Below are 25129 nucleotides of genomic sequence, written 5' to 3' on the forward strand. Positions count from 1 at the left end.
CCCCGTAAGGTTCCCATCTAATCTTTTGAGTTGCTGTTGTCAGTTGGATCTCATATAGATATTTTCAAAAAGCATGATGTTCAAGGCTAGACTTTTTTTAGCTAAACTAGTGTTTGGTTTTAAGATAACTTCAAGGAATATCTTTGGTTTAAGGTTTAAAGATTATCTTGGGGCAGTAGTTTCAGGGGTTCATTCATCTTCCATGGCTCCAGAAAGTCTGGAGTCCATGAGAATTTGAAATTCTGTTCTACATTTCCCCCTTTTGATCAGGATTCTTTTATGGAATCTTTGATGGAAATGGATAGTCAGGCACCATCCAGTTCTTTCTGGTCTCATGGCAAAGGAAGCAGTTGTTGATGGAGGCAGTGAGCCACACCTTCCATATTCTTCTCCTATTCATGACTCTTCTTCCTCTGTTGCTCCTGGTGAATAGAGGGCAATTCTTGTGGCTTGGATGGCTGCTTGGATGGCTGCAGGCACTACGCAGCACACTAGGAGGTAGAACAGAAGTACTAAACATGTTATTAGGCCTATTAACTGGGATATGTAATGAAATCATGACTGTAAACCTCCAAACCAAGGAACCAAATCCTAGGAGCTGTTAGGTTGTAATAAGCAGCCTACGCATCTATTCTTTTTTGTCGTCATTGCAAGTATACCTGTCACACAGGTTTTGCCAATTCAGCTTTTTACAGATGTACAACTTATTGAGAGTGATTAAAATAATCAGTCGGCTGTGCAACCTCACCCTTAATCAGTGCGATTTTTCCATCACCCATAACCCCTCTTTTCCCCGTCCCTCCAGTCTTTGCTAACCACTGATAAACTTTGGTCTCTGTACATTTGCCTTTTATGTAAATTGGATCTCAGTACATTAGCTTTTGTATAAATGAGATCCTCCAATATTTGCCCTTTCGTGATTGGCTTATTTTGCCAATTGTAATGTCTTTAAGCTCCATCCATATTGTTGCATGTATCAAGACTTGTTTTCTCCTCTTGGCTGAATAGTATTACTTTTTATGTATGTACCACATTTTGTTTATCCATTCATCTGTTGATGGGCATTTAAGTTGTTTCTACCTTTTGGCTATTGTAAATAGTGTTGCAGTGAACACTGGTATACAAGTCTCTTTTTGAGTCTCTACTTTCAAGTCTTTTGGGTGTATACCTAGGAGTGGAATTGCTGGGTCATATGGTAGTTCTTTTTTTAGTTTTTTGAGGAACTGTCACACTGTTTTCCACAACAGCTGTACCATTTTGCATTCCCACCAGCAATGGATAAGAGTTCCAATTTCCCTACTTCCTTGCCGACATTTGTTATTTTCTATATTTTTGTGTCTTAGCCATTCTAAACAAACTCGTTGCTGTCCAGTCGATTCTGACTCCTAGTGACCCTGTAGCACAGAATAGAGCTGTCCCACCGGGTTTCCAGGGAGCACCTGATGGATTCAAACTGCTGACCTTTTGGTTAGCAGTCGTAGCTCTTAACCACTACGCCACCAGGGTTTCCTAGCCATTCTAAAAAAAAAAAAAAAAAATAGTGGGAGTGAAATGGTATCTCATTGTGGTTTTGATGAAAACTCATCACTTTTGGCATATAATTTTAAGCATTTAGAAGGACAATATTGAAAACTCTAATAGTTTATTTGCGTGGATACATCTAGTGTGTTTTCTCTCTAGGTCTTGAATAGTTGCTGCCCCAGAAAAGGTATTTTGCAGAATCATAGCAAAGCAGCTATTTGGTGCATACTGGACCTCACAGTTTTTGGATCATGGCTGGTTTTCCTTATCTTCTCCATTTAACTCTGAATTTTGGCTGTGCTATTGTTTTTGACTACTTGGGCATGTCTGAGACTGTTTTCTAAGAATGTTTGGGTGTTGCCTGCAGGTCCAAGATGCTGTTTACCTCTTTGCTGGGTTAGGTTGACAGAGTGGTAAGATACGGTCTAAGTGCAGATTGTAGCCTTCAGGGAAAAACAAGCTGTAAAAAGTTAAGGCAATTCTGGTACTCTTTTGATCTACAATATCAAAAATATGCTCTAGGAAAAAGGAAGTTGGAGTCTCTAATTTTGCTTGGGAAAGTTGCCAGGTTTGAGGTGGGGTTTGAACAGTGAAAAGAAATTTTTCATCTATAACAGTGGCCTGTTTGGGGCAGGAGAAATTGGGTGAAAATTAGGCTGGTTATTTGTTTTTAATTAAAAAAATTTTAATAACCTTATTTTCATATAGTTTAAGGTTTATAGGAAGTTGCAGAAATAGGACAGAGTAGAACTGCCCTATGGATTTTCCAAGGAGCAGCTGGTGGATTCAAACCGCTGACCTTTTGGTTAGCAGCCATAGCTCTTAACCACGGCACCACCAGGGCTCCACCCAACCGTATATATGGTCAGAACTAGGAAGTTAAAGTTGGTACAGTGCTGTTAACTGAGGTTCAGTCCTTACTCTGATTTTCCTGGCTTTTGCGGGTACACTGTTTCTCCTCCTCCCCCCGCTTCTTTTCGGTATGCAGTTCTGTGAAGTTTTGTCACATGTGGAGATTCAGGTGAACATCCTCCCAATTGGAATACAGAGCTGTCCTATCATCAGGAAGAAACTTCCTGTGTCACCCCTTAACAGGCTTACCTGTCCCCCTGCCCTCGCCCCTGGCAACCACCAGTGTGTTCTCTGTCACTGTGATTTTTTTTTTTTAATAATTTTTATTGAGCTTTAAGTGAACGTTTACAAATCAAGTCAGTCTGTCACATATAAGCTTATATACACCTTACTCCATACTCCCACTTACACTCCGCCTAATGAGTCAGCCCTTCTAGTCTCTCCTTTCGTGACAATTTTGCCAATTTCTAACCCTCTCTACCCTCCTATCTCCCCTCCAGACAGGAGATGCCAACACAGTCTCAAGTGTCCACCTGATAGAAGTAGCTCACTCTTCATCAGCATCTCCTACCCATTGTCCAGTCCCTTCCATGTCTGATGAGTTGTCTTCGGGAATGGTTCCTGTCCCGGGCCAGCAGAAGGTTTGGGGACCATGACCGCTGGGATTCCTCTAGTCTCAGTCAGACCATTAAGTCTGGTCTTTTTATGAGAATTTGGGGTCTGCATCCCACTGATCTCCTGCTTCCTCAGGGGTTCTCTGTTGTGCTCCCTGTCAGGGCAGTCATTGGTTGTGGCCGGGCACCATCTAGTTCTTCTGGTCTCAGGATGATGTAAGTCTCTGGTTCCTGTGGCTCTTTCTGTCTGTTGGGCTCATAGTTATCGTGTGACCTTGGTGTTCTTCATTCTCCTTTGCTCCAGGTGGGTTGAGACCAATTGATGCATCTTAGATGGCCGCTTGTTAGCATTTAAGACCCCAGACGCCACATTTCAAAGTGGGATGCAGAATGTTTTCACAATGGAATTCTTTTGCCAATTGACTTAGAAGTCCCCTTAAGCCATAGTCCCCAAATCCCTGCCCTTGCTCCGCTGACCTTTGAAGCATTCAGTTTATCCCGGAAACTTCTTTGCGTTTGGTCCAGTACAGTTGAGCTGACCTTCCATGTATTGAGTATTGTCCGTCCCTTCACCTAAAGGAGTTCTTATCTACTAACTAATCAGTAAATGACCCTCTCCCACCCTCCCCCACCCCCGTAACCACAAAAGTATGTGTTCTTCTCAGTTTATACTATTTCTCAAGATCTTATAATAGTGGTCTTATACAATATTTGTCCTTTTGCCTCTGACTAATTTCGCTCAGCATAATGCCTTCCAGGTTCCTCCATGTCATGAAATGTTTCACCGATTCGTCACTGTTCTTTATCGATGCGTAGTATTCCATTGTGTGAATATACCAAAATTTATTTAACCATTCATCCATTGATGGACACCTGGTTGCTTCCAGCTTTTTGCTGTTGTAAACAGAGCTGCAATAAACATGGGTGTGCATATGTCTGTTCGTGTGAAGGCTCTTATTTCTCCAGGGTATATTCCGAGGAGTGGGATTTCTGGGTTGTATGGTAGTTCTATTTCTAACTTTTTAAGAAAACGCCAGATAGATTTCCAAAGTGGTTGTACCGTTTGACATTCCCACCTGTCACTGTGATTTTGTCTCTTGGAGAATTTTATGTGAATAGATCACACAGTACATAACTCTAGGTGTTTTTAGACAGCATTAAGAAGGTGGGTGATGTTATGAATGTTAAGAAAAAAATAAAATGTTAAGTGGCGATAGTGGCAGAAAGTGGGATTAGGAAGGGGGCTTGGGTTCGCTGAGTATTTGTGGCGCTATTCTTGAGGACAGTGTGTCGTCACTGGTTGTTTTGAGCTGTAAAGGGAAACCACAGATTTCAGGAAGAGTGGCTCTGCCAGCAGAAGGTCTTGAAGGAATAAATTAGAGGTCAGCAAGCTAGAGAGGAGGTGGCTGCCGTGGGTGAGAAGGAGCAGGTGGGCAGTAAGGCAGGGGGGTGGGAGGGGGAGACTATATCCAGAGACATTTCCGAAGTGTGGTGGGCACAACTTAGATGTAGGGCTTAAGAGAGGAGTCAGGGTTACAGGGGTTTCTTCCTTTGGAGAGGTAGGTAGTAGCACTATGAAAAATGAAACATTTTCCTGGGGGGCAATTTGAGGTGGGAGAGATGGGCAGATAGGAAAGGAGAGGAAGGTAATGGTAAAAACTAGGGCAGTGGTAGGTTGATAGTAGAGCTAGGCCAGGCCAGCAAATAGGTTCCAACCTGTGTGCGCAGTCAGGCTGAATTAGAAGGTCTGTCTGGGGTGATGGGGTGAGAGCGATTCTGAGGCGCCCAGTTAAGTTTCACGGGGAGAGCATTCTGAGATTCATTAGTGGTGCTTGCCAAGGTCAAAAGTGGGAGGGGGCACAAGTACCTCACCTTCCATGATGCAGACCCAGCTAAATGTCCAACGTCTTTCATCTTTTGCTGCAGGGGTAGTGATGTGGTGAGGACCAGGTATCCAAACACATCAAACTTAGACAATTTCTTTTTCTTTTCTCAAAAAAAGAAAGAAGGTTGGTTGGCTTCAACCCAAAGTAGCATAGTGTGATGAGACTATGCGAGTGGTAGTTTGAAGCAGGGTAACTTTGAAAGTTGATTAGTAATGCCAAATGCATTTTTCATTGCCAGAAATGATCAAAAGAAAACCATAATAGCTATTCAGGTTGAAAAACATAAAATACTTAAGTCATCATGGAGCTGTTTTAATGAATTTCCTCAAGGGGTTTTGAAGTATAGTGAATTATTATAGGAGCCTGAGCTCCAGAAGGGCAAAGCTTTTGACATTTTTCTCTCTAGATATTGGAGTGGGTGGCCAGATACTTGACAAACTTTGTCTCTTCAAAGGCAGACTCCCGAAGGCCAGTCCGAAATTGACGGTTTTACTGTCTTACTGAACTGGGCTGAGGAGACCAGGTTTTGCGTCTTTTTTAGATGAGAACTTAGAAACACTCAACTTCTGGCTTTCTCAAAGAGAGTACAATCAGCATATAGAACAAAAAATATACTTAGAACAGAGAAAACATCTCCGATTGTCTTTCTTCATCATTGATGTTTAGTCAACGTGCAAGGTAGATATATTAATGAAAATGGTAGGGAGAACCCAGAAGTCATTTATATTTTACTTTATCGGTGAAAGACACTGGTCTGTCCTGGGCTAACTGTGGACTTACCTGAGCAGAGGTAAGCCTTGGGGTAACCTACTATGTGTAAACAAGAGTTCACACTGGCCAGTGAGGACACTGATGGGAGAAATTTCCATATCTAGCTTGGTAGAACCCTCATCTATATTAGTTCAAAGAGTTGTTTTAAGCATGTGCCTGGGACAAAGCAACACCCTAGAACTCTCTCCTCTTTTGTTATTTGCCCTTGAGTTAAGTCTGGAGAAGCACAGGGGAGCTGCCGTTGGGAGGAGAGAGCCTGTGTTTGCTGCCATTGACCACTCGCTAATGGTGCAGTAATAGTAGAGAATGTTAGTTTAAAAAAAGTAGGTCTAACCTTCCTGGAAATTTTGGTTAGCATGCTAATTGGCATTGTGCCTTTTACTCCTGTCTAGTCACACAGCGTGTAGACTGCCTGCCCCATTGTGGTGGCCAGAAAATACTGGTGAGCAAGTTCTCACAGTGAATGGACTGCCTGCCCCATTGTGGTGGCTGAAAAATATGGTGAGGGAACACCGGGTCTACCCACCTTCTTTATGGCTAAACATGGACCCTTGTTTTCCTCTCTTCACCATTAGTTGGGTTTGGGAAGTCTGCCTCTCACTGCATTTGGCTGTTATTCAGAAAAGGCTCCTCATCTCAGGTTTTGGGGCCACACAGGCTCTCGTCAAGTGCCCATTCCTTAATCTTTAAGGCTGCGCCACCATGAGGTAGGCAGGCTCAGAAGGAATGAGAAAAGTGGGCTGTAGTTGGTTGCAGGACAACCTCTGTACACAGAGAGCCCAGTCTGGTCTTCTTTTTACTCTGACCTGGCCTTCAGAGTCCTTCCTTTTCTCCTCACTAGTGGCGTGAGGTGGTATCAAGCCTCTCTCTTTTCCTGTCACACCTTCTCTGCTCAGCCCTTGCGTCTTCACCTCCCTTCTGAAGCGAGTGTGATTTGCTACCACCATCCCATCTTCTCTTGTTTCTTGGCTTTTTGGGTGAAGTGGAGAAGAGGCCAGATTTTGGTTGGAGATGTTAAGGATGGCATATTAGTGTCCTACCACAAGTGGGTGGCTTTAGTAAACAGAAATTAATGTTCTCGTAGTTTTGGAGGGCACCCGCTCTGAGGGAAGGCGCTTTCTCTCTCGGCTCTGGGGGAAAGTCCTTGTCTCTGTCCCTGGTCTCCTTGGTGGTCTTCATGTGGCATCGCATCTGTCTTCCCCACCTGGGCTTTGCTTCTGTTTTTAAATCTCCAGAGTGATTTGTTTTAAGACATTACCCTACACAGATACGGCCTCATTAACATAATACAGAAAACTATTCCCAAATGGATTACATCCACAGGTATGGTGATGTTGTTGTGTGCCACTCATAGTGACCCTATAGGACAGAGTAGAACTGCCCCATTTTGTTTTCTAGGCTGTAATCTTTTCGGGAGTGGATTGCCAGGTCTCTTCTCCCTTTCAGGATAGTTAGATGTGCAGGGGTGAAGGCCGGTAGACCCATCTAACTTGAGACTGAGCAGTGCTTAGTTCAGGATAAACCTTTCTAAAAAAGAGAATTCTCAAAATAGTTGGCAAAAAAGGCACTTTTTCTACCAAGGAGACCAGCTTTCCTCAGAGAACAAATTCTCACAATAGAATCTTGAGGTTCCTTTTTGAAATCAGTCATCTTCGATGTTGGTTTTCTTATGGCCGCGGGACAGCGTTGTGTGACAATGAGTTTATGTGAGACTTGCCAGCGGGCACGGAATGCTGGCCATGGCTGAGCCCTGCCTTGTTTAGTGCCCTGTGGTCACTGTCTTGGCAGATGTCTCCCTGCTTGCCAAGGGCAGTTCGTAGCCAAGTTTACAGCAGCGGAGTAGAGCTCTTACTGAGACAGAACGCTTGTGAGCAGACGTGAAACAAACTATGGCTAAGTTGATAGGTGGCAGGCTCCTGGAGAAGGTCTTCTGGGAGAATAGTAAAAGTAGTAGGAACAGCTGTCTCCTAAGCTGTCTTAGACTAGGAAAAGGGAAAAACAAGCAGTTTATTAAAATGAAACACCTTCCCCCCCTCCCAGAGCATGGAACATCTGCCTTTTTTCCCTCCAGGAATGGATGTTTTCCTACTGTACTGAAAAATACTGAATTCAGCTATCTATTGTTGTGTAACAAGTCACCCGAAACTTTCTGGCCTAAAACAGGAATGACTCAGGAGTTCTGGAGATTCTTTGGGTCGACTGGGGGTCCTCCTGCAGTCTCGCCTGGGCTCACTCATGTGGCCGTAGTGGCAGACTGCTGGGGCCAGGGCTCAGCAGGAACAGAGAGGTGGGTTGGCTGAGCACCTCGCTCCACGCCCAGCAGTGGGCCGGAGTATTGACCTTCGTACCTCTGTTCTTCCACGTGTGGCTTCTGTCCTGGGCTAGACGGGCCTCTTTATGTGTTGGGGAAGCATTCCAAGAAGTCAAAAGTGAAACCTACAGATCTCTTAAGGCTTAACCTTGCAAATAGCAAACATCACAGGAAGTCACAAGGCGAGGCCAGATTCAGGGGGCGGGAAAGGGCCTCTGCCTTTTTGTGGAAGGAGGAGGTAGAGTTGCATAGGAGTGTGGACATGGTGGTCAAAAAAAAAAAAAAAAAAAACCAAAACTGTTGCCAATTGAGTTGTTTCGGACTCACTGCGATGAGTCCTTTAGGATCTGTACTGGCTCGAGGAACTCCTAGGTAAAGCACAGTTTTATTTTGTAGCCCAGCAAGTCCTGTCCATATTTCCGTATTTTCTCTAAATTGTTTTTAAACTGAACACTTCCTGCTTTAGTATATGTCTCTTCCTACTAAGCAAAACAAACAAACAAACAAAACAAACCCAAACCTCGTTGGTCCTTTCAACATTCTATCTAGAAATCTCTTTAGCCATTTCCATAGTTACTTTTTTTCTTTTTCCTGCAGTGACATTTTCCTAATTGTTCCGCCACTACATACCATGGGTCGTTCTTTACCAGCCTCTAATAAGTTTCTTACCACCTCTCCCTGCACTAACAGTTTATTTGCCATTCCTCTACCCTGTGCGAATGGCCTCCTCACACTGCTTTTACAGCCTTTGGCCAGTCCAGTCCCAAAGCCAGTGCCTCCATATTTTAGGCTTCTTTTAAGGGCAGTACTGGCACACTGGTTAAGAGCTTGGCTAACCAAAAGGTTAGCTGCTCCTTGGAAACCCAATGAGGCAGTTCTACTCTGCCCTATGAGGTTGCTGTGAGTCGGAATCAACTCCATGGCAACAGGTGGTTTTTGTTACCGTACTTCTAGGTATCAATTTCTGTATCAATTATCTATTTCCTATAACAAACCAACTGAAACCTAGTTATAACAACGATTAACTAGTTCTCACCATTCTGTGGATTGACTGGGCGGTTCTGCTGGCCTTTTCCGGGCTCCCTCATGTGGCTGCAGTCAGCTAGTGGCTACAGTGAGCTTGTGGCTGCATGGTTGAGGCTGGATGGTCTAAGGTGACCTCATTCACATATCCGGGATCTGAAGTAGGATCAGTGAAGTGGCTGGGATGGGCCTCGCTTACTGCACGGTCTTTGATTCTGAGCTTTTTCACTGCCTGGTCGTCGCACGGTTGGAAGAAGGGAGTGTTGCAAGGCCTCTTGATGCCTTGGCTTGGCAGCCCCACATCATCACATCTGCCAGGTTCTACTGGTCAAAACAGGTAACAAGGCCAGCCAAGGTTCAAGAGATGGGGAAGTAGACTCTATTTCTTGACTTGGAGGGAGGAGTGCCAAAGCCATGGTGTAAAGAGGGTGTGGGCACTGGGAGGCATGGCAGTCTATCAGAGTTTCCAGTCAAGCACCTTTCCAACATTGTAGGGGCTTGGATAAATTCTTGTTGGCTTCCTTTTCTTATTTAACTCTCAGAAAGGACATGCTACTTTTTTTCCTAATATGGGCAGGGGAATAGTCAGTTGACCAGGGGGTTGAAGTTGACCTAAAACAAGTCATTTTTTAGTGGCACATCAACTTGTCAAGGCTGTTTTGCTTCTCTTCACGTTTTGTCTAAGCAGCGGCTCTCAAAGTGTGATCCCTGGACCACCAGCGTCTGCATCTCCTGGAAACTCTCTAATTCTTGGCCTCCACCCCACATTTACCAAATTCAGAAATTCTGGAAATGCCCCTCCCCAGATCTGTGTTCTAACAAGCCCTCCAGGTGACCCTGATGCAGACTGAGATTTGCGAACGACTACTCCCAACTTAGCAAAGTCAGGCGCTCATCACCTGTTCCTTACCATTGTTAGCCAGAGATGTTGTCATCCTTATGCCCCTTTTCCCAGGGCCTCCTGTCTCTCTGGATTAGGATATTCTCTGTAATACTAACCAGAATCTCGTTTGTGTCACTGTAAACCTGGGGTTTCCTTATTGTTGAGGGAATGTTTATTGACCATCAGTGACATGCCGTAGATACAGAGTTTAAAAAAGGGGATGGTTGAGAAGCAGGGAGAAGATGGCAGGGAGGGTCCAGTTCAACAGGTAAAATGGCAGATTCACTCTGTCCATGTTGACCTTGAGATGTCCAGGTAGAGAGAGACAATATCTAGTAATTGGTACTAGGAGTTAAAACTCAAAAGGCAGTGCTGGAGATAACAATTTGAAAGTTATCATTTACACAATAATTTTAAACAGTTTCTCTGCTGAGATGGCTGTTCATGATGATCAATAGGGGCATTTTAAAAGGTGGATTGTGTGCTTTCCCCCATGTATGTCTGCAAGCGTGCTGGGATCTCTTTCTTTTAAGTTTCCCAGGTGACTCTCACCAGGCAGGTTTGGGAAGCACGGCCCCCAGCCATGGGCCTGTGTATGACAACCCTGGGAAGGACAGGAGGCCAGGTGTGGAGTCTTGGGGACTGTCTGCGTGGAAGGTCTGGCAAGGGTAGAGTCTACAAGTGAAGATTTCTGTTAGAAGGAACTAGGGAGGTTGGACAAAGACAGTGCAGAGCAGGGTTGCAGCTGCCAAGGGAGTGGAAAGTTCAGAGGAGTGTGTGGCTACTGAGTGTATAGCTTGCCACAGAGGAGATGCAGAAATGGCGTCATCGGTGCCCATGCAAAAGCTGATTCAGGGCTGTGATGAGGGCAGAGCCAGGCTGCAGTGGGCTGAGGAGTGAGTCCGGTGGTAGGTGGAGACTTGGCTGGTCCTGATGACTTTCAGGGGACCTCCTCTTGAACGGAACTACAGAGGAAGGAGTGAAGGAATCACCAGGGTCAAGGACTTTTTTTTTTTTTACTGAAGAAACTTGAGCACGTTGATATGACAAGGGCAAAGAGCCAGTAGAGTGGGATAAATTGAAGTTGGTGAAGCTGTATCCTGGAGGAGAGAAGGATGGATTCTAAAGCCCAGCTTTTAGGATTGGTCTTGAAAAAGAAGAGGGTCATCCTACCTCATCCTGGGAGTAAGGAGGTAAGGGAAAGATTGTAGCTGTGGAAAGTGAGCGTCAGCCACTCACTGCTGTATTTGTTTGTACTTAAATAAGGAAATGAATGTTTCTTCTGTCTCCCCACCCCCTAGAATCCTTTAATCCTTAGCAGTTTGTGTCAGAGATGACGGTGACAATGGAGATTCAGTCTAGGCAGGGGTATGCAGGCTGAGTGGAATGGGACACACCCACCAAGGGTTCCTTGGGATTCTATGGGAGTGGCCCCCAAAATTGCTTTGAAGGGTTCTTAATTTGGAGTACTTTATAAATTTGAAAACAGTAATTCTTATTTCTAATTGTACGAATAGAGGATATTTTAGGGGTTTCCACTAGCTTCAAAAACAATCCTCACTTAATAAAAACTACCCAGGGCTCCTGACTGCTTGTCAGTGATTATCTTGGTAAACCAAGGAATCAAGGTCAGTGTTTTGTAAAGTCTGGAATGCATATTCAGGCGTCCTGGGTCCATTTGGTATATAAAAGACGTTAGAGACCCAACTCCATGATTGAAAACTGTTCAGAAATTGCTTAAGAAAAAAAAATGCATCTCAATATTAATAACCCAGTCGATGTATTTAGTGCAGTACTTCAAGTGGAAATGAAGGTGAACAGATAGTTTCATTTTCTGCAGATGAATGTTTGTTTCATTTTATGAGCTAAGGGAATCCTGGTTAAAAGTATGGTGCTTGTAATTCCTGGCAGTTTTTTAAACTATGCATTAAGGAGGCCAGCCCACTTCCAGAGCAGGCAGAGCTCTAAATGACACCGTCTCTATCGTGTCCTTTTTTTCCTAGCAACCCCAGAGCGTACCTTGTTCATTTTTACTGACTTGGTTGCTGGGTTTTATGAGCTTTTACATTGCTCAGTGTGAAGCCTCACCATAGCGCTTGGACTCTACCTCACTTTGTGTTAACAAAGTCACCCTTGTATGACTGTGGTATGTTATTTTCACAGTGTATGTAGACTATGGAAACCCTGGTGGCATAGTGGTTGAGTGTTACGGCTGCTGACTGAAGGGTTGGCAGTTCAAATCTGCCAGGCGCTCCTTGGAAACTCTATGGGGCAGTCCTGCTGTGTCCTGTAGGGTTGCTATGAGTCGGAATCGACTCCATGGCACTGGGTTTTGGTTTTTGGTTCACGTAGAGTATAGCACAGCAAGGCCTCCAAATTGGAAATGTGCTGTTTTTGACGAGTTCCTTCTCAGTCGGTTTGCTTGGAGCTCAGTGTGCTTCACCTTCGAAAGCAAGTTAGTGGTTAGCACCTGGTCAGCCCATAAAGCTCATTTAACTCCTTGTTGTTAGTTGTCAGCATGCTGCTGAGACTACCCTAATATTGTGCAGATGACCCACTTCAGTTTGCTGGTCTATGGGTATCTCATCTTCCCTTTATTCTTCCTTCTCTTTCTTGTCTTTCTTTTTCTCATTTTCAATCCTTTTTTCCCCCTTGTTTCTTTTTTCATAATATTTCAGTTTCTTTGAGTGATTAGTAGACTTCCAAGGGTTGGCCTGGAATCCTCTTCCTCATAGGGGATGTTTGTGAGAGAAGATGTATTTTGTAGGGTTGACAACTCCTTATGCTGTGGGGTTCTGTTGGCCCAGGTTAGGGCTTCTCAGCAGGGTGTCATTGGCATTTTGTGTTTCTCTCAAAGTTTTATTTCTTTTGTTGCTGTTGTTGAGCATATACACAGCAAAACATACACCAATTCAATAGTTTCTACATGTGCAATTTAGTGACAGTGATTAATTCTTTGAGTTGGGCAACCATTCTCACCCTCCTTTTCTGAGTTGTTCTTCCCCCATTAACATAAAGTCACTGCCCTCTAAGGTTCCTATCTAACCTTTCCAGTTACTGTTGTCAGTCTGATCCCTTTAGGTAGTTTGTAAAGAGCATAATGCTCGAGGCAGACCTTTTTTACTGGTTAATTAAGCTAAACTATGACTTCAGGGGATATTTTTGCTTCAAAGTTTAAAGATTATCTCAGGGCAATAGTTTCAGGGGTTCATTTGCCCTCCATGGCTCCAGAAATTCTACAGTCCATGAGCATTGGAAATTCTGTATTACATTTTCCCCCTTTTGATCAGGATTCTTCTATGAAATCCTTAATCAGAATGTTCAGTGGTAGTAGCTGGGCACCATCCAGTTCTTCTGGTCTCATGTCAAAGGAGGCAGTTGTTCATGGAGACGATTAGGCACACATTCCATATCTTCCTCCTACTCCTGACTTCTCCTTCCTCTGTTGCTCTGGGTAAATAGAGATCAGTTGTTGTGCTTTGGATGGCTGCTTGGAAGCTCTTAAGACCCCAGACACTATGCAACAAAATAGGAGCTAGGAAAGAAGCACTAAACATGTTATTAGGGCAACTAACTGGGATGTCTCATGAAACCATGACTATAAACCTCCAAACCAAGGAACCAGAATGCCACGATGCCTAAGCCACTACTCTTTTTTTTGTTGTTGTAAATATATCTATCACACAACTTTTGCCAATTCAACATTTTACAGGTGTGCAGCTTATTGACAGAAAATTACAGTAATCGGCTGTGCAACCCTACGCTTAGTGATTGCGATTTTTCTATCACTGTTAACTCCTCTTCCTCCCTTGCCTCTAAACAAACAAACCCATTGCCATCGAGTTGATTCGAACTCATAATGACCCTGTAGGGTAGAGTAGAATGCCTCACAGGGTTTCCAAGGATAGGCTGGTGGATTCCAACTGCTGACCTTTTGGTTAGCAGCCGAGCTCTTAACCACTGCGTCACCAGGGTTCCAGCTTACTGCCCCTAATAACTACTCATAAACTTTGGTGTCTATATATTTTACTTTTCTTGTTTTTTTTTTTTTTTAATATAAGTGAGGTGGTATGATATTTATTCTTCTGTGATTGGCTTATTTTGCCCAGCATCATGCCTTCAAGCGCCATCCATTCTGTGGCATGTATCAAGACTTCATTTCTCCTGCTGGTTGAGTAGTATTCCACTGTATATGTATACCACATGTTGTTCATTCATTCATCTGTTGATGGCCATTTAGGTTGTTTCTACCTTTTAACTGTTGTGAATAATGCAGCAATGAACATTGCTGTACAAGTCTCTCTTTGAGTATCTGCTTTCAAGTCTTTCAGGTGTGTAACTAGGAGTGGAATTGCTGGGTCTTAGGGTAGTTTTATTTTTAGTTTATTGAGGAACTGCCACAGTGTTTTCTACAATGGCTGTACCATTTTGCATTCCCACAACAATGGATAAGGGTTTCACTTTGCCCACATTCTTGCCAACAATGGTTATTTTTTTTTTTTTTTTAAATCTTCGTCATGCTAGTAGAAGTGAAATGGCATCTCATTGTGGTTTTGATTTACATCTCTCTCATGTTTAATGATGTAGAGAATCTTTTCATGTGTTTGGTGGCCATCTGAATGTCCTCTTTGGTGAAATGTCTATTCAAGTCCTTTGCCAACTTTGTGATTGCCTTGTTAAACTGTGAAAGCTTTGTATATATTTTGGTTATTGGATTCTTATAGGATATATGGTTTCCAAAGATACTCTCTCAGTTGGTAACTTGCCTTTTCAGTTTTTTTGGTAAACAAGTTTTTTGATAAACACATTTTTGATTTTTATGAGGTCCCATTTATTATTTTTTTTGTCTTTTGCAGTTTGTGCTTTTGTAATTATATTAGATAATCCATTGTTGAAAGCTAGGTCTGACTGTATTGCCTCTGCTTGTTCTTTAAGAATTTCATAGTTTTAACACAATACAGGAGAGGTCAGCACAACTGAACTAAACCAAAAGCAAAGAAGTTTCCTGAATAAACTGAACGCTTCAAAGGCCAGCTTAGCAGGGGCAGGGGATTGGGGACCATGGTTTCAGGGGACATCTAAGTCAATTGGCTTTATAAAATCTATTAAGAAAACATTCTGCATCCCACTTTGGAGTGTGGCATCTGGGGTCTTAAACGCTAGCAAGCAGCCATCTAAGATGAATCAATTGGTCTCAGCCCACCTGGAGCAAAGGAGAATGAAGAACACCAAAGACAGAAGGTAATTATGAGCCCAAGAGACAGAAAGGACCACATAAATCAGAGACTACATCATCCTGAGACCAGAAGAACTAGATGGTGCCTGGCTACAACTGATGCCTACCCTGACAGGGAACACAACAGAGAACCCCTGATGGGGCAGGAGAGCAGTGGGCCTTGTAAAAAGGCCAGACTTAATGGTCTGGCTGAGACTAGAAGGACCCGAGAGGGTCATGGTCGCAGACCTTCTGTTAGCCCAAGACAGGAACCATTCCCAAAGCCGACTCTTCAGACGGGGATTGGACTGGACTATGGGATAGAAACATACTGGTAAAGAGTGAGCTCCTTGGATCAAGTAGACACATGAGACTATGTGGGCAGCTCCTGTCTGGAGAAGAGATGAGAGGGCAAAGGGGGTCAGAAGCTGGCCAAATGGACATGAAAAGAGAGAGTGGAGGGAAGGAGTGTGCTATCTCAGAGGAAGAGCAACTAGGAGTATATTAAAAAAAAAAAAAAAAATTTTTTTTTTTTTTTTAATATAGCAAGGTGCATATAAGCTTTTGTATGAGAGACTGGCTTGATTAGTAAACTTTCACTTAAAGCACAATAAAAGTAAAGAATTTCGTGGTTTTAGTTTGTGCATCTGGGTCCTTAATCCATTTTGAGTTTGTTTTTGTGTGTGGTGTGAGGCACGGATGCTCTTTCATTTTTTGCATGTGGAAAACTAATTTTCCCAGCAGCATTTATTGAAGAGCCTCTTCTTGCCCCGTCAAATGAACTTAGCACTCTTGTCAAAAATTAGTTGACCATAGATGTATGGGTTTATTTCTGGATTCTCGATTTTATTCATTGGTCTATGTGTCTATTGTTATTCCAGTACCAGGCTGTTTTGATTACTGTAGCTGTATAGTATATTTTAAAATGAGGAAGTGTGAGTCATCCTACTTCGTTCTTCTCTTTTAACGTTGTTTTAGCTATTTGGGGCCTCTTGCCATTCCATGTAAAGTTGAGGATTGGTTTTTCTGCTTCTATAAAGAAGGCTATTGGAATTTTGATGGGGTTGCGTTGAATCTGCAGATCACTTTGGTAGTATTGAAATCTTAACAGTGTTAAATCTTCCAATCCATGAACATGGAATATTTTGCCATTTATTTGCCTCCTTTAATCTCAGCAGTGTTCTATAGTTCTCATTGTATAAGTCGTTCATGTTCCTGGTTAGATTTATTCCTAGGTATTTTATTCTCTTAGATGCTACTGTAAATGAGATTGTTTTCCTGTCAGATTTCTCACTGCTGTGTATAGAAACTCAGTTGATTTTTGTTTGTTGACCTTGTACCCTGCAACTTTGTTAAATTCTTCTGTTAAGCTGTGGATGTTTTCTTGTGGACTCTTTGGCATTTCCTATAAAAAGGATCATATCATCTGCAAATAGAGATATTTTTACTTCTTTTCCAATTTGGATACCTTTTATTTCTTTATAATCTTCTTTAGGGTTTTCATCAAGAAAGGGTGTTGTTTTTTATCAAATACTTTTTCTGTGTCCACAGAGATGATCATGTGGTTCTTTTCCTTTGTTCCACTGCCGTCATGTTTTACACTGATAGTTTTTCCAACGTTGAACCATCCCTGCATCCCTGGAATAAATTCTTCTTGGTCGTGGTGTATGGAAACCCTGGTAGCGTAGTGGTTAAGTGCAGCGGCTGCTAACCAAGAGGTTGGCAGTTCGAATCCGCCACGCGCTCCTTGGAAACTCTATGGGCAGTTCTGCTCTGTCCTGTAGGGTCGCTATGAGTTGGAATTGACTCGACGGCAGTGGGTGGGTTTGGATGTGACAAAAGAAAACAAGCTGCCTGTTGTGTTCTGGGATCTAGTTAAAATGTTATTGTTTCGGCAAAGGGAGTAGCTAAAGTGAAGAGGCATAAGATTGTATTTGTTGGACTTTGAAACGTGGCCTGCTGTAAAACTGCTATAGTTAGGGTATGATAGTTTTTCGTTTCTACTATATGTACCCAGCTAACCTGTGTTTTAACAAAGACTGACCCTTAGGGAACTTTGGGGGCCCTGTGGGGAGAAAAGTGGAACTTTTGCATGGTTAGATGAGTGATTTTTTTTAAGTTCGTGTATCCTAATGTATTCAGTTAAGTGTTTTGATTTTTATTTACTTTGATTATATAAATTACACAAAAGCTGGAGTCTTTTCCTTATTTTAATAATCTCACTAGGTAGTTCTTGTTTGCACACTTATGATTCACAAATGTAGGCGAGACTTAGAAATCTTAGGTTCTGAATGTGAAGAGCTGTGATTGCACCTAACCTGATTCTTAAAATAAGGGAAAGAGATCAGTCCTTGCAAGACTGTGGTTTGTCATGTTACAAATAAAACAAAGAAGTCACAGGCACTGTGAGTTATTAAAGTGCCCCTTGTTTCCTTTCTCTCCTACAGAACCTAAAAGCAGATCCGGAAGAGCTTTTTACAAAACTAGAGAAAATCGGAAAGGGCTCTTTTGGCGAGGTGTTCAAAGGCATTGACAATCGGACTCAGAAAGTGGTCGCCATAAAGATCATTGACCTGGAAGAAGCTGAAGATGAGATAGAGGACATTCAACAAGAGATCACGGTGCTGAGTCAGTGTGACAGTCCGTATGTAACCAAATATTATGGATCCTATCTGAAGGTAAGGCTCAAAGATAAAAAAGCCGTTTTCTGTTACGCGGCACTCGACTGGGACGTGAGCGGTTTGTAGGAAGGACTTCAGCAGCCCAGTAGGTTTTCAAAGGAAGGAGAAATGCTTTGACCTCTGCAGTCAACAGAACCTGGCTTTGTTAGTTTTATCATTCTTAAATGTCACTTTAGAAATATATTTTTGGTAAGAGTGTTTGATGTTGAAATTCCCTTTCAGACAAGAAAGAGTATTCCTCTGAGTAAGAATTTACCATTTATTAATTTATTTTAATAATGACCATTATTTACCTAGTGTAGGGTGATTTATAATTAATAATGAGAAGCCCCGGTGGTGCAGTGAATAAGCGCTCAGCTGCTAACCAAAAGGTCAGCCTCTCTGCTGGAGAAGGATGGAGCAGTCTGTTTCCGTAATGATTATGGCCTTGGAAATCTTGTAGGGCAGTTCTACTCCTTGTAGGGTCGCCATGAGTCAGAATCAAATCAACGACAGTGGGTTTGGTTCTTTGGTATGAGTAGTAATAAAAACTCATGCCAACCTAAAAGTTATTAGTCTTTTGAGATTTTCAGTCATCATTTGTGGTTTCATTTAATGCTGTGTTTAAAAACTGCTGCTGAGTATTGGTGATGTTGATTAGCTAACTATACTTGTCTATACTTGACTTTTAAGATTGCCAGGTGAGTGAATAATTACAGTATACTTAAATAAAATAGCAGTTATAATACAACACCACGAATTCTCCTTCTTCTCCACCGAGTTGCTTAAATGGGGAGGATTCGGACTAGGAATGGTTTTCCAATCCTGTGTGGACCCATTTTATCACTTTAGATGACGTAGGGTAGTCACGGAAACCCTGGTGGTGTAGTGGTTAAGTGCTACTATGGCTGCTAACCAAATGGTCGGCAGTTCGAATCTGCCAGGCGGTCCTTGGAAACTCTATGGGGCAGTTCTACTGTGTCCTGTAGGGTCGCTATGAGTCAGAATCGACTCGACAGCACTGGGTTTGGTTTTGTTTTTTTTAGAGTAGTCATGTTTAAACTGTTCGGTGCTTTAAGTTCCTCAATGCATGCCTATTTCACTGAACTTAAAAATGACGCATCTTTCAAAGTGGGGTTTTAGGAATCTTAAGAATTGGTTAAGAAAAATTCTGAAATAATTCTTATGGAAACCAAAGCCTCATAGGTATAAATAACCATTTCCTGAGGGAAGCGGCCAATAAACCTGCATAACGTAAGGCTAGGCCTACTCCTCTCCTCGGCTTGTCCCGTAGTCTCTGTGTTACAGCTTGTAACCGGCTCTGATGTCAAGGGGTATTACTGGTTTTGATTTTGTGGAAATAATAAGGTGTAAGTGGAGGGATGGAAATGTTGAGAACCATTGAATTAATAGAATGAATCTTAAAAGGAACTAAAATTTTAGTGGTAATTATATCTTTCAAGCATTTGAGCATTACCTAGGAAGGAATGGCAATGTATCATGTAGGTCAAATGCAGCATTTTGAAGTGGAAAAAATGAGTTTTGGAGTCACATGAGGCTGGACTAAATCTCGCTGTAACTTACTTTACTGTGTGGCCTTGAACAAGTTTTTTTTTTTTTTTTGAAACTTTCATGAACTTTAGCTTCCTCACTTGTATAATAGAGAATATGATATACACCCCACTGTTGTAAAGATTAAATGGAATTAAGTATGTGAAAGTACCTGACATATAACAGCTACTTAACAAGTGTTTGTTGATTGGTTAAATTTATTCATACCTCATCTCTTAAATTACCTTTCAATAAAGGGCGTATATAATAAGGTCGACCAAGAAACTTCCAAAACCAAACCCAGTGCCGTCAAGTCGATTCCGACTCATAACGACCCTATAGGACAGAGCAGAAGTGCCCTGGAGAGTTTCCAAGGAGCGCCTGGTGGATTTGAACTGCCGAACCTTGGGTTAGCGGCTGTAGCACTTAACCACTACGCCACCAGGGAGGACCAAAGAAAGGAGGAGGAAGTACGCCAACAGGAGACTTAATGTTGCCGTGATGATGCATTCAGTTTGGATTCTGACAGAACAAAAAGGGAAACACTGTAGGTTTTGTAATTCTCACGATCCAAGGGACTTTCACGGGGAAAGGCGAAGAAACGTCAAAACTTGATGTTAAATTTTTTTACCGTGAAAAAAAAAAAGTTAAAAAAAAAACCCAACCATGTTATTTTGGACTCTGTCCATGGTATCACTTACTGTCCTCTATGAAATGATTTCAACAATAGTTTTATAGTAAACCCAGAGTTGGGTTTCACACAATAGGCTGACATTGTGTTTTAATGTGAATAATGATATCTTTGGCAGGGAAAGTGTGGAAGAGCTTCACAAAGTTTTGGTGATGTGTGCCAGCTAGTAGTTCACTTTGGGCAGCAGCGGTTCTCACCTTCCAGGTGGGAGACCTGGGTTCAGTTTTCGGCCAGTGCGCCTGAAGCGCAGCCACTACCCGTCTGTCATCGGAGGTTTATGTATTGCTGTGAGTTTGAACACGTTTCAGCAGAACTTCCCGACTAAGGCAGACTAGGAAGAAAGGCTTGGTGATACATTTCCAAAACAATCGTCCAGTGAAAACTCTCTGGATCACAGCAGTCTGATCCGTTGTTCATGGGGTTGCTGTGACTTGGGGGCCCACTCGATGGCACCTGACAACAACAACAATAATATTTAACTCTGGACATCAAGGATTAGTGGTTTAGAAGTACTTCTTTACCCTCATGCATGCCAGACAGAGGAAGTTTCCCTCATGGTGGCCAAACGTGGTGTCAACCTTGACAGTACATATCTAGGGATTCGCAGCTGGTGTGTCCTGTTTTTTCCTGAGTCACCAATTCTGGAACACAGGTTCCAGGTCAACCTAACCTTCACGTAGAGTTGCCCTTGTGTTTTAGTTAACTAACGTTAGCTGCTGCAATAGATGCCGCAGATTTATAGTGATAGAAGTTTACGTCTTGCTCACTGGTATTCCTGATCCGTGGATGGTTTTCCTCCAAACAGTGAGTCAGGAACTCAAGTGTCTTCTGTCTCATGGCTCTCCCATTTTCACCTTCCACACGGCTGTGCTGCTTTCCATCAAGTCGGCCGGGGGGAAAAGTGGAAGATCACGTCTGGGAAGTCTTATGTGCCCAGGCCTGATATAGAACACATTATTTCTGCCCACATTCCCCTGGCCAGAGCTCAGTCACATGACCACACCTAACTCGGGAGGCTGGGAGAGGCCATCTAATTGTGTGCTCAACAGGGAGAGGAGGTAGGTTTGGTGCACAGCTAGCTGGCCTTTTCTGTAGTCACCTTGTAAGGGAGACGGAATGATTCATGAATTGATTTTCTCCACTGACTGCCTTCAGGTAAGGTGAAACTCTTGATAGTTTTATCTCAAGTGCTTTATATATTTTATTAGGCAGATTGTCCTTTAGGAAATACAGCTGCGACAAGGATGCCAGGAATAACATTGCCATTGCAGAAAGTTACCCTTGATTTCTGTGACCATATAAAAGATTCTTCTTTCATATTTGGGTAAAAGCATAATAAATCACTCGTGTTACACAATATTAACGATTGTAAATTGGGCAGGACGAGACTCTAGACCTGTGATTTTATCTTGCCTCTCTTACAGAACATGCTATTGCTGTTCGGTGCCGTTGAGCTGGTTCCAGCTCATAGTAACCCTGTGTGCAACAGAAGGAAACACTGCCCGGTCCTGTGCCATCCTCACAATCATTGTTACGCTTGAGTCCATTGTTGCAGCCACTGTGTCAGTCACATCTCCTTGAGGGCCTTCCTCTTTTTGCTGATTGACAGCGTTACCAAGCATGATGTCCTTCTCCAGGGATTGATCCCTCCCACCTGATAACATGTTCGAAGTATGTGAGATGAAGTCTCTCGGTCCTTGCTTCTAAGGAACGTTCAGTCTGTACTTCTTCCAAGACAGATTTGTTTGTTCTTCTGCTGGTCCATGATGTATTTAATATTCTTCGCTAACACCATAATTCAAGGGCGTCAATTCTTCTTCGAGCTTCCTTATTCATCGACCAGCTTTTGCGTGCATATGAGGTGATTGAAAACACCATGGTTTGGGTCAGGCGTACCTGAGTCCTTACGGTGGTATCTTTGTTTTTTAACACTGTAAAGTGATCTTTTGCAGCAGATTTACCCAATGTGTGTAGCGTAGTTTCATGAAATCCCTTTTTCCGGAAGAGGATCCTCAGTGGTGAGTTAGAGAATATTCCTCCATCATCTTGGTAACCTTATAAAGTTTAAATCAGTAGAGCCCTAGTTTGCAGCCTTGGAAACCCTATAAGGCAGTTCTGCTCAGCTTTACAGGGTCACTGAGTCAGGATTGACTTCACGGCAAACAGCAACAACTGTCAGGTAAGATACGGATTAAATTGACCTGGAAGACAAATGGATCTTAGACACAGAGTTGAAAATAATCGTGCTTTGTGTGTTTTCTTCCCTTTTGAAAGCACTTCCCAGATTATTCAGAGCTCATATTCTTAGTTCTTTGACTGGTGACTGGAGAAGGCCTCAGGATTTCCCCTGCGTTAAGGGACTTCTATATAGCAGGACCTGAGAGGAGAGGAGATCACTAGAAATTGGTTTCTTCATTGCTGGTTAGCCTTAGAAGATTTCATAATTATGTTTTGGTTTCCTTCATCTGTTCTAGAGAAATAGATTAGAAACAGTAGTTAAGCGGTCTAAAGGTAATGAATGTTACCCAGGGATCAGGAGAATAGAGGTAATTTTGATTGTATTAAAAAAAAAAAAATCAGTTGCCGTCAAGTTGTTTACGACTCATGGTGATCCTGTGTGTGTCAGGGTAGAACTGTTCTCCTTAGGGTTTTTAATGGCTGATTTTTAGAAGGAGATTGCCAGGCCTTTCTTCCGAGATGCCCCTCGGTGGGCTCAAGCCTACAACATTTGGTTGGCAGCTGAGCTTGTCAATGGTTGGCAGCAGCTATGCTCAAATCACAGAACTGCTTTCTAGCATGTTGTTTTTTCAGAGATTAAAAGCAATAATTTAGGGAGTATAGGAAGGGGATAACGTATGTTTATATTGATGGATCTGGGGACTGGGAAGGCCTTAAAGATCATCACGTATCATAAAAGAACTTCATTCATTGTTGTTCATGGAAGGGTTGAATTTTTTGGAAATTAAACCAGCTAGAATATCTAATTAACCAGAAGGCCTCATGTACAAACCATTATACTGCTGGAGTTTCCTACCACAAAAATACCATCCATGAGATCAAAATGAAACCATGTGTGGGAGGTTTTTGAGGTGGAGTATAGCAGGAGAGAGATTTTTTTTGTGTGTTTTTTAGTTAGGCAGTGAAGATAGTGAGATGATAAAGAGGAGAAGTACACTGTAGTCTAGGATTCTAAGCCTTTTCACATTTTGTACTGCATTTCACGAATTCAGGTCATTCTCTTCAGCAACATGAATCTCTTGGTTTTGTTTTGTTGTTGTTCTTTTGGGGTGATGGTCAACCCCTCAGAATCTTCACTTTCTAAGGTGCACTGGTACTTAGACCAGAATCTTAGTTCCAGATGCTAGCACAGGTCTTTGGCTGTCTGGAGTGTTCTCTGAGCCACTCGTTTCCTCAAGGGTAAATGTTGATAAAGATACCTATCTTACAGGGTTACTGTAAAGACTGAGACTGTGTGTGTGAAGAACCTGGCATACAGTAGGTTTTTAGCAGATGATAATTTAGACATTGTTTTATTTTAACAAGGGAAAAGAGATCTATACCAAATAATTCAAAGTTCACAAGTGTAAAAAATACTGTTAGCATACTAAAATGAGATTGTTATCCTCTTTTACAATAAATTACTTAGTACTGTCAAACTTCACGTCAGTTTAACCAAAGCATTTTGGGTGTGATGCAGAAAAGAAAAGCTGTGCTTATCAGACCTTTACTGCCCTGGTTGTGTTATAGTATCAAAATTAAGGAAACGGGTCCCGTGGAGCAAGTAGGGGTCTAACTATGGATTCAGATTTCTGACTTAAGAATCAGTTTTCTTCGGTTCCTAAAAATCTTTGGGGTGGCTTTCCCCATCAGATTCACCCGAAAACTTTAACATAGGAAAATACCTTTGGTGAGTTTCAGAAAAAGCAAGTACTTCAGGAAAGTACAAATTATTCTGATAAAAGGTTGATTGTGTTGCGTTGTTCACGTTACAGAAACGTAATCTCATTTTAGGGTCATTTCTCCGAGTTACATTCTTTAGACTTATGGTTTCTCATTTTTTCCCTCTACCTTCCCCAAAGGGAAAATAGTAGTAGTTCCTGATGAAAGAGGAAAACCAGGTGTTTCATCTTTAGGCAGAGAAGTAAAATAATATTTACATAAATCCCTGGCATCTCTGTGACTGTGACTGCTGTGTAGGTTACCACCTATCAACAGCCTTGGTCTGTGCTTCTTGTCCCAGCAGAATGGCAGCCCTCTTGATTTTCAGAAGTGTCCTAGATTGGCCGATAGAATATTATCAGCCTATTATTAAACAGTATCTCCAGGAAAATGCACCCCCCGACAAGATTCTCTCCCTTGTCCGTACTATAATTTCTTGATCTTTTTATCCTTTCAAGAAGAAAGACTAGTCTAAAAACCAAACCCACAGCCATCCATTTGATTCCAGCTCAACAGGAATCCTATAGGACAGAGTAGAACTGCCCCATAGGGTTTTCTAGTCCGTAAGTCTTTATGGAAGCAGATTACCACGTCTTTCTTCCTGGCTGGTGGGTTCAAATCTGAGACCTTTTGGTTAGCAGCTGAGTGCCTAATCGCTGTGCCACCAGGGCTTCTTAATATTACTCTAGCTACGTGATAACTAACTGAGCCAATTAGGACCCGTGTCTGAATTTTGTCTCCCCTCAAGCCTTTCCTCCAGCTGTTCCATGGCGGAACATGCTCTTATGTTGGCCCTTGGCTTCAGACACGTTTAGGACTGTAGATGAGTTAGTGGTTTCTGTAAGCATTTCCAGTTCATAAGTATGCCTGGGATGTATAAACTCTTCTCTGCCTCAGAAATTCTTATCAAAGCACACAGTTTATTTCTCATTCATATCTTTCCTGCTCCCAAAGACAAAGAGTCCACTTTGCTTTGGTCCCAACAGTATTTTCATTGAGACAGAGAAAGTAGGGTACTATTTTAGTCCATGTGGAGAGATGATTTGCATCCTATTTGAAGTGGAGTCAAAAAACAAAATTACAGAGCCAAAGAAGAAAGCCAGGACTCTACCGTAGGGAGCCGTCCTTGTGCGGTGTGAGGAGTTTATGTGGCTAAGGGTGTTGGATGGTTGTAATAGAGATGAGAGCTTGACATCGGGATGGAGCTGCCTC

At 42.5% G+C, this 25129-nt stretch overlaps 1 protein-coding gene across 2 annotated transcripts in view; it reads left to right on the top strand.

Moving 5' to 3' along the window:
• STK24 (serine/threonine kinase 24) overlaps nt 1-25129 on the top strand; it is a 142104-nt gene that overhangs the window by 50681 nt on the left and 66294 nt on the right. For both annotated transcript variants that reach the window (XM_064269975.1, XM_064269974.1), the window contains exon 2: nt 17524-17754. In XM_064269975.1, coding sequence (XP_064126045.1) covers nt 17524-17754 — 231 coding nt within the window. The remainder of the gene's footprint in view (nt 1-17523; nt 17755-25129) is intronic.

Source organism: Loxodonta africana, chromosome 17 (genome assembly GCF_030014295.1).
Source record: "Loxodonta africana isolate mLoxAfr1 chromosome 17, mLoxAfr1.hap2, whole genome shotgun sequence".
NCBI lineage: Eukaryota > Metazoa > Chordata > Mammalia > Proboscidea > Elephantidae > Loxodonta > Loxodonta africana.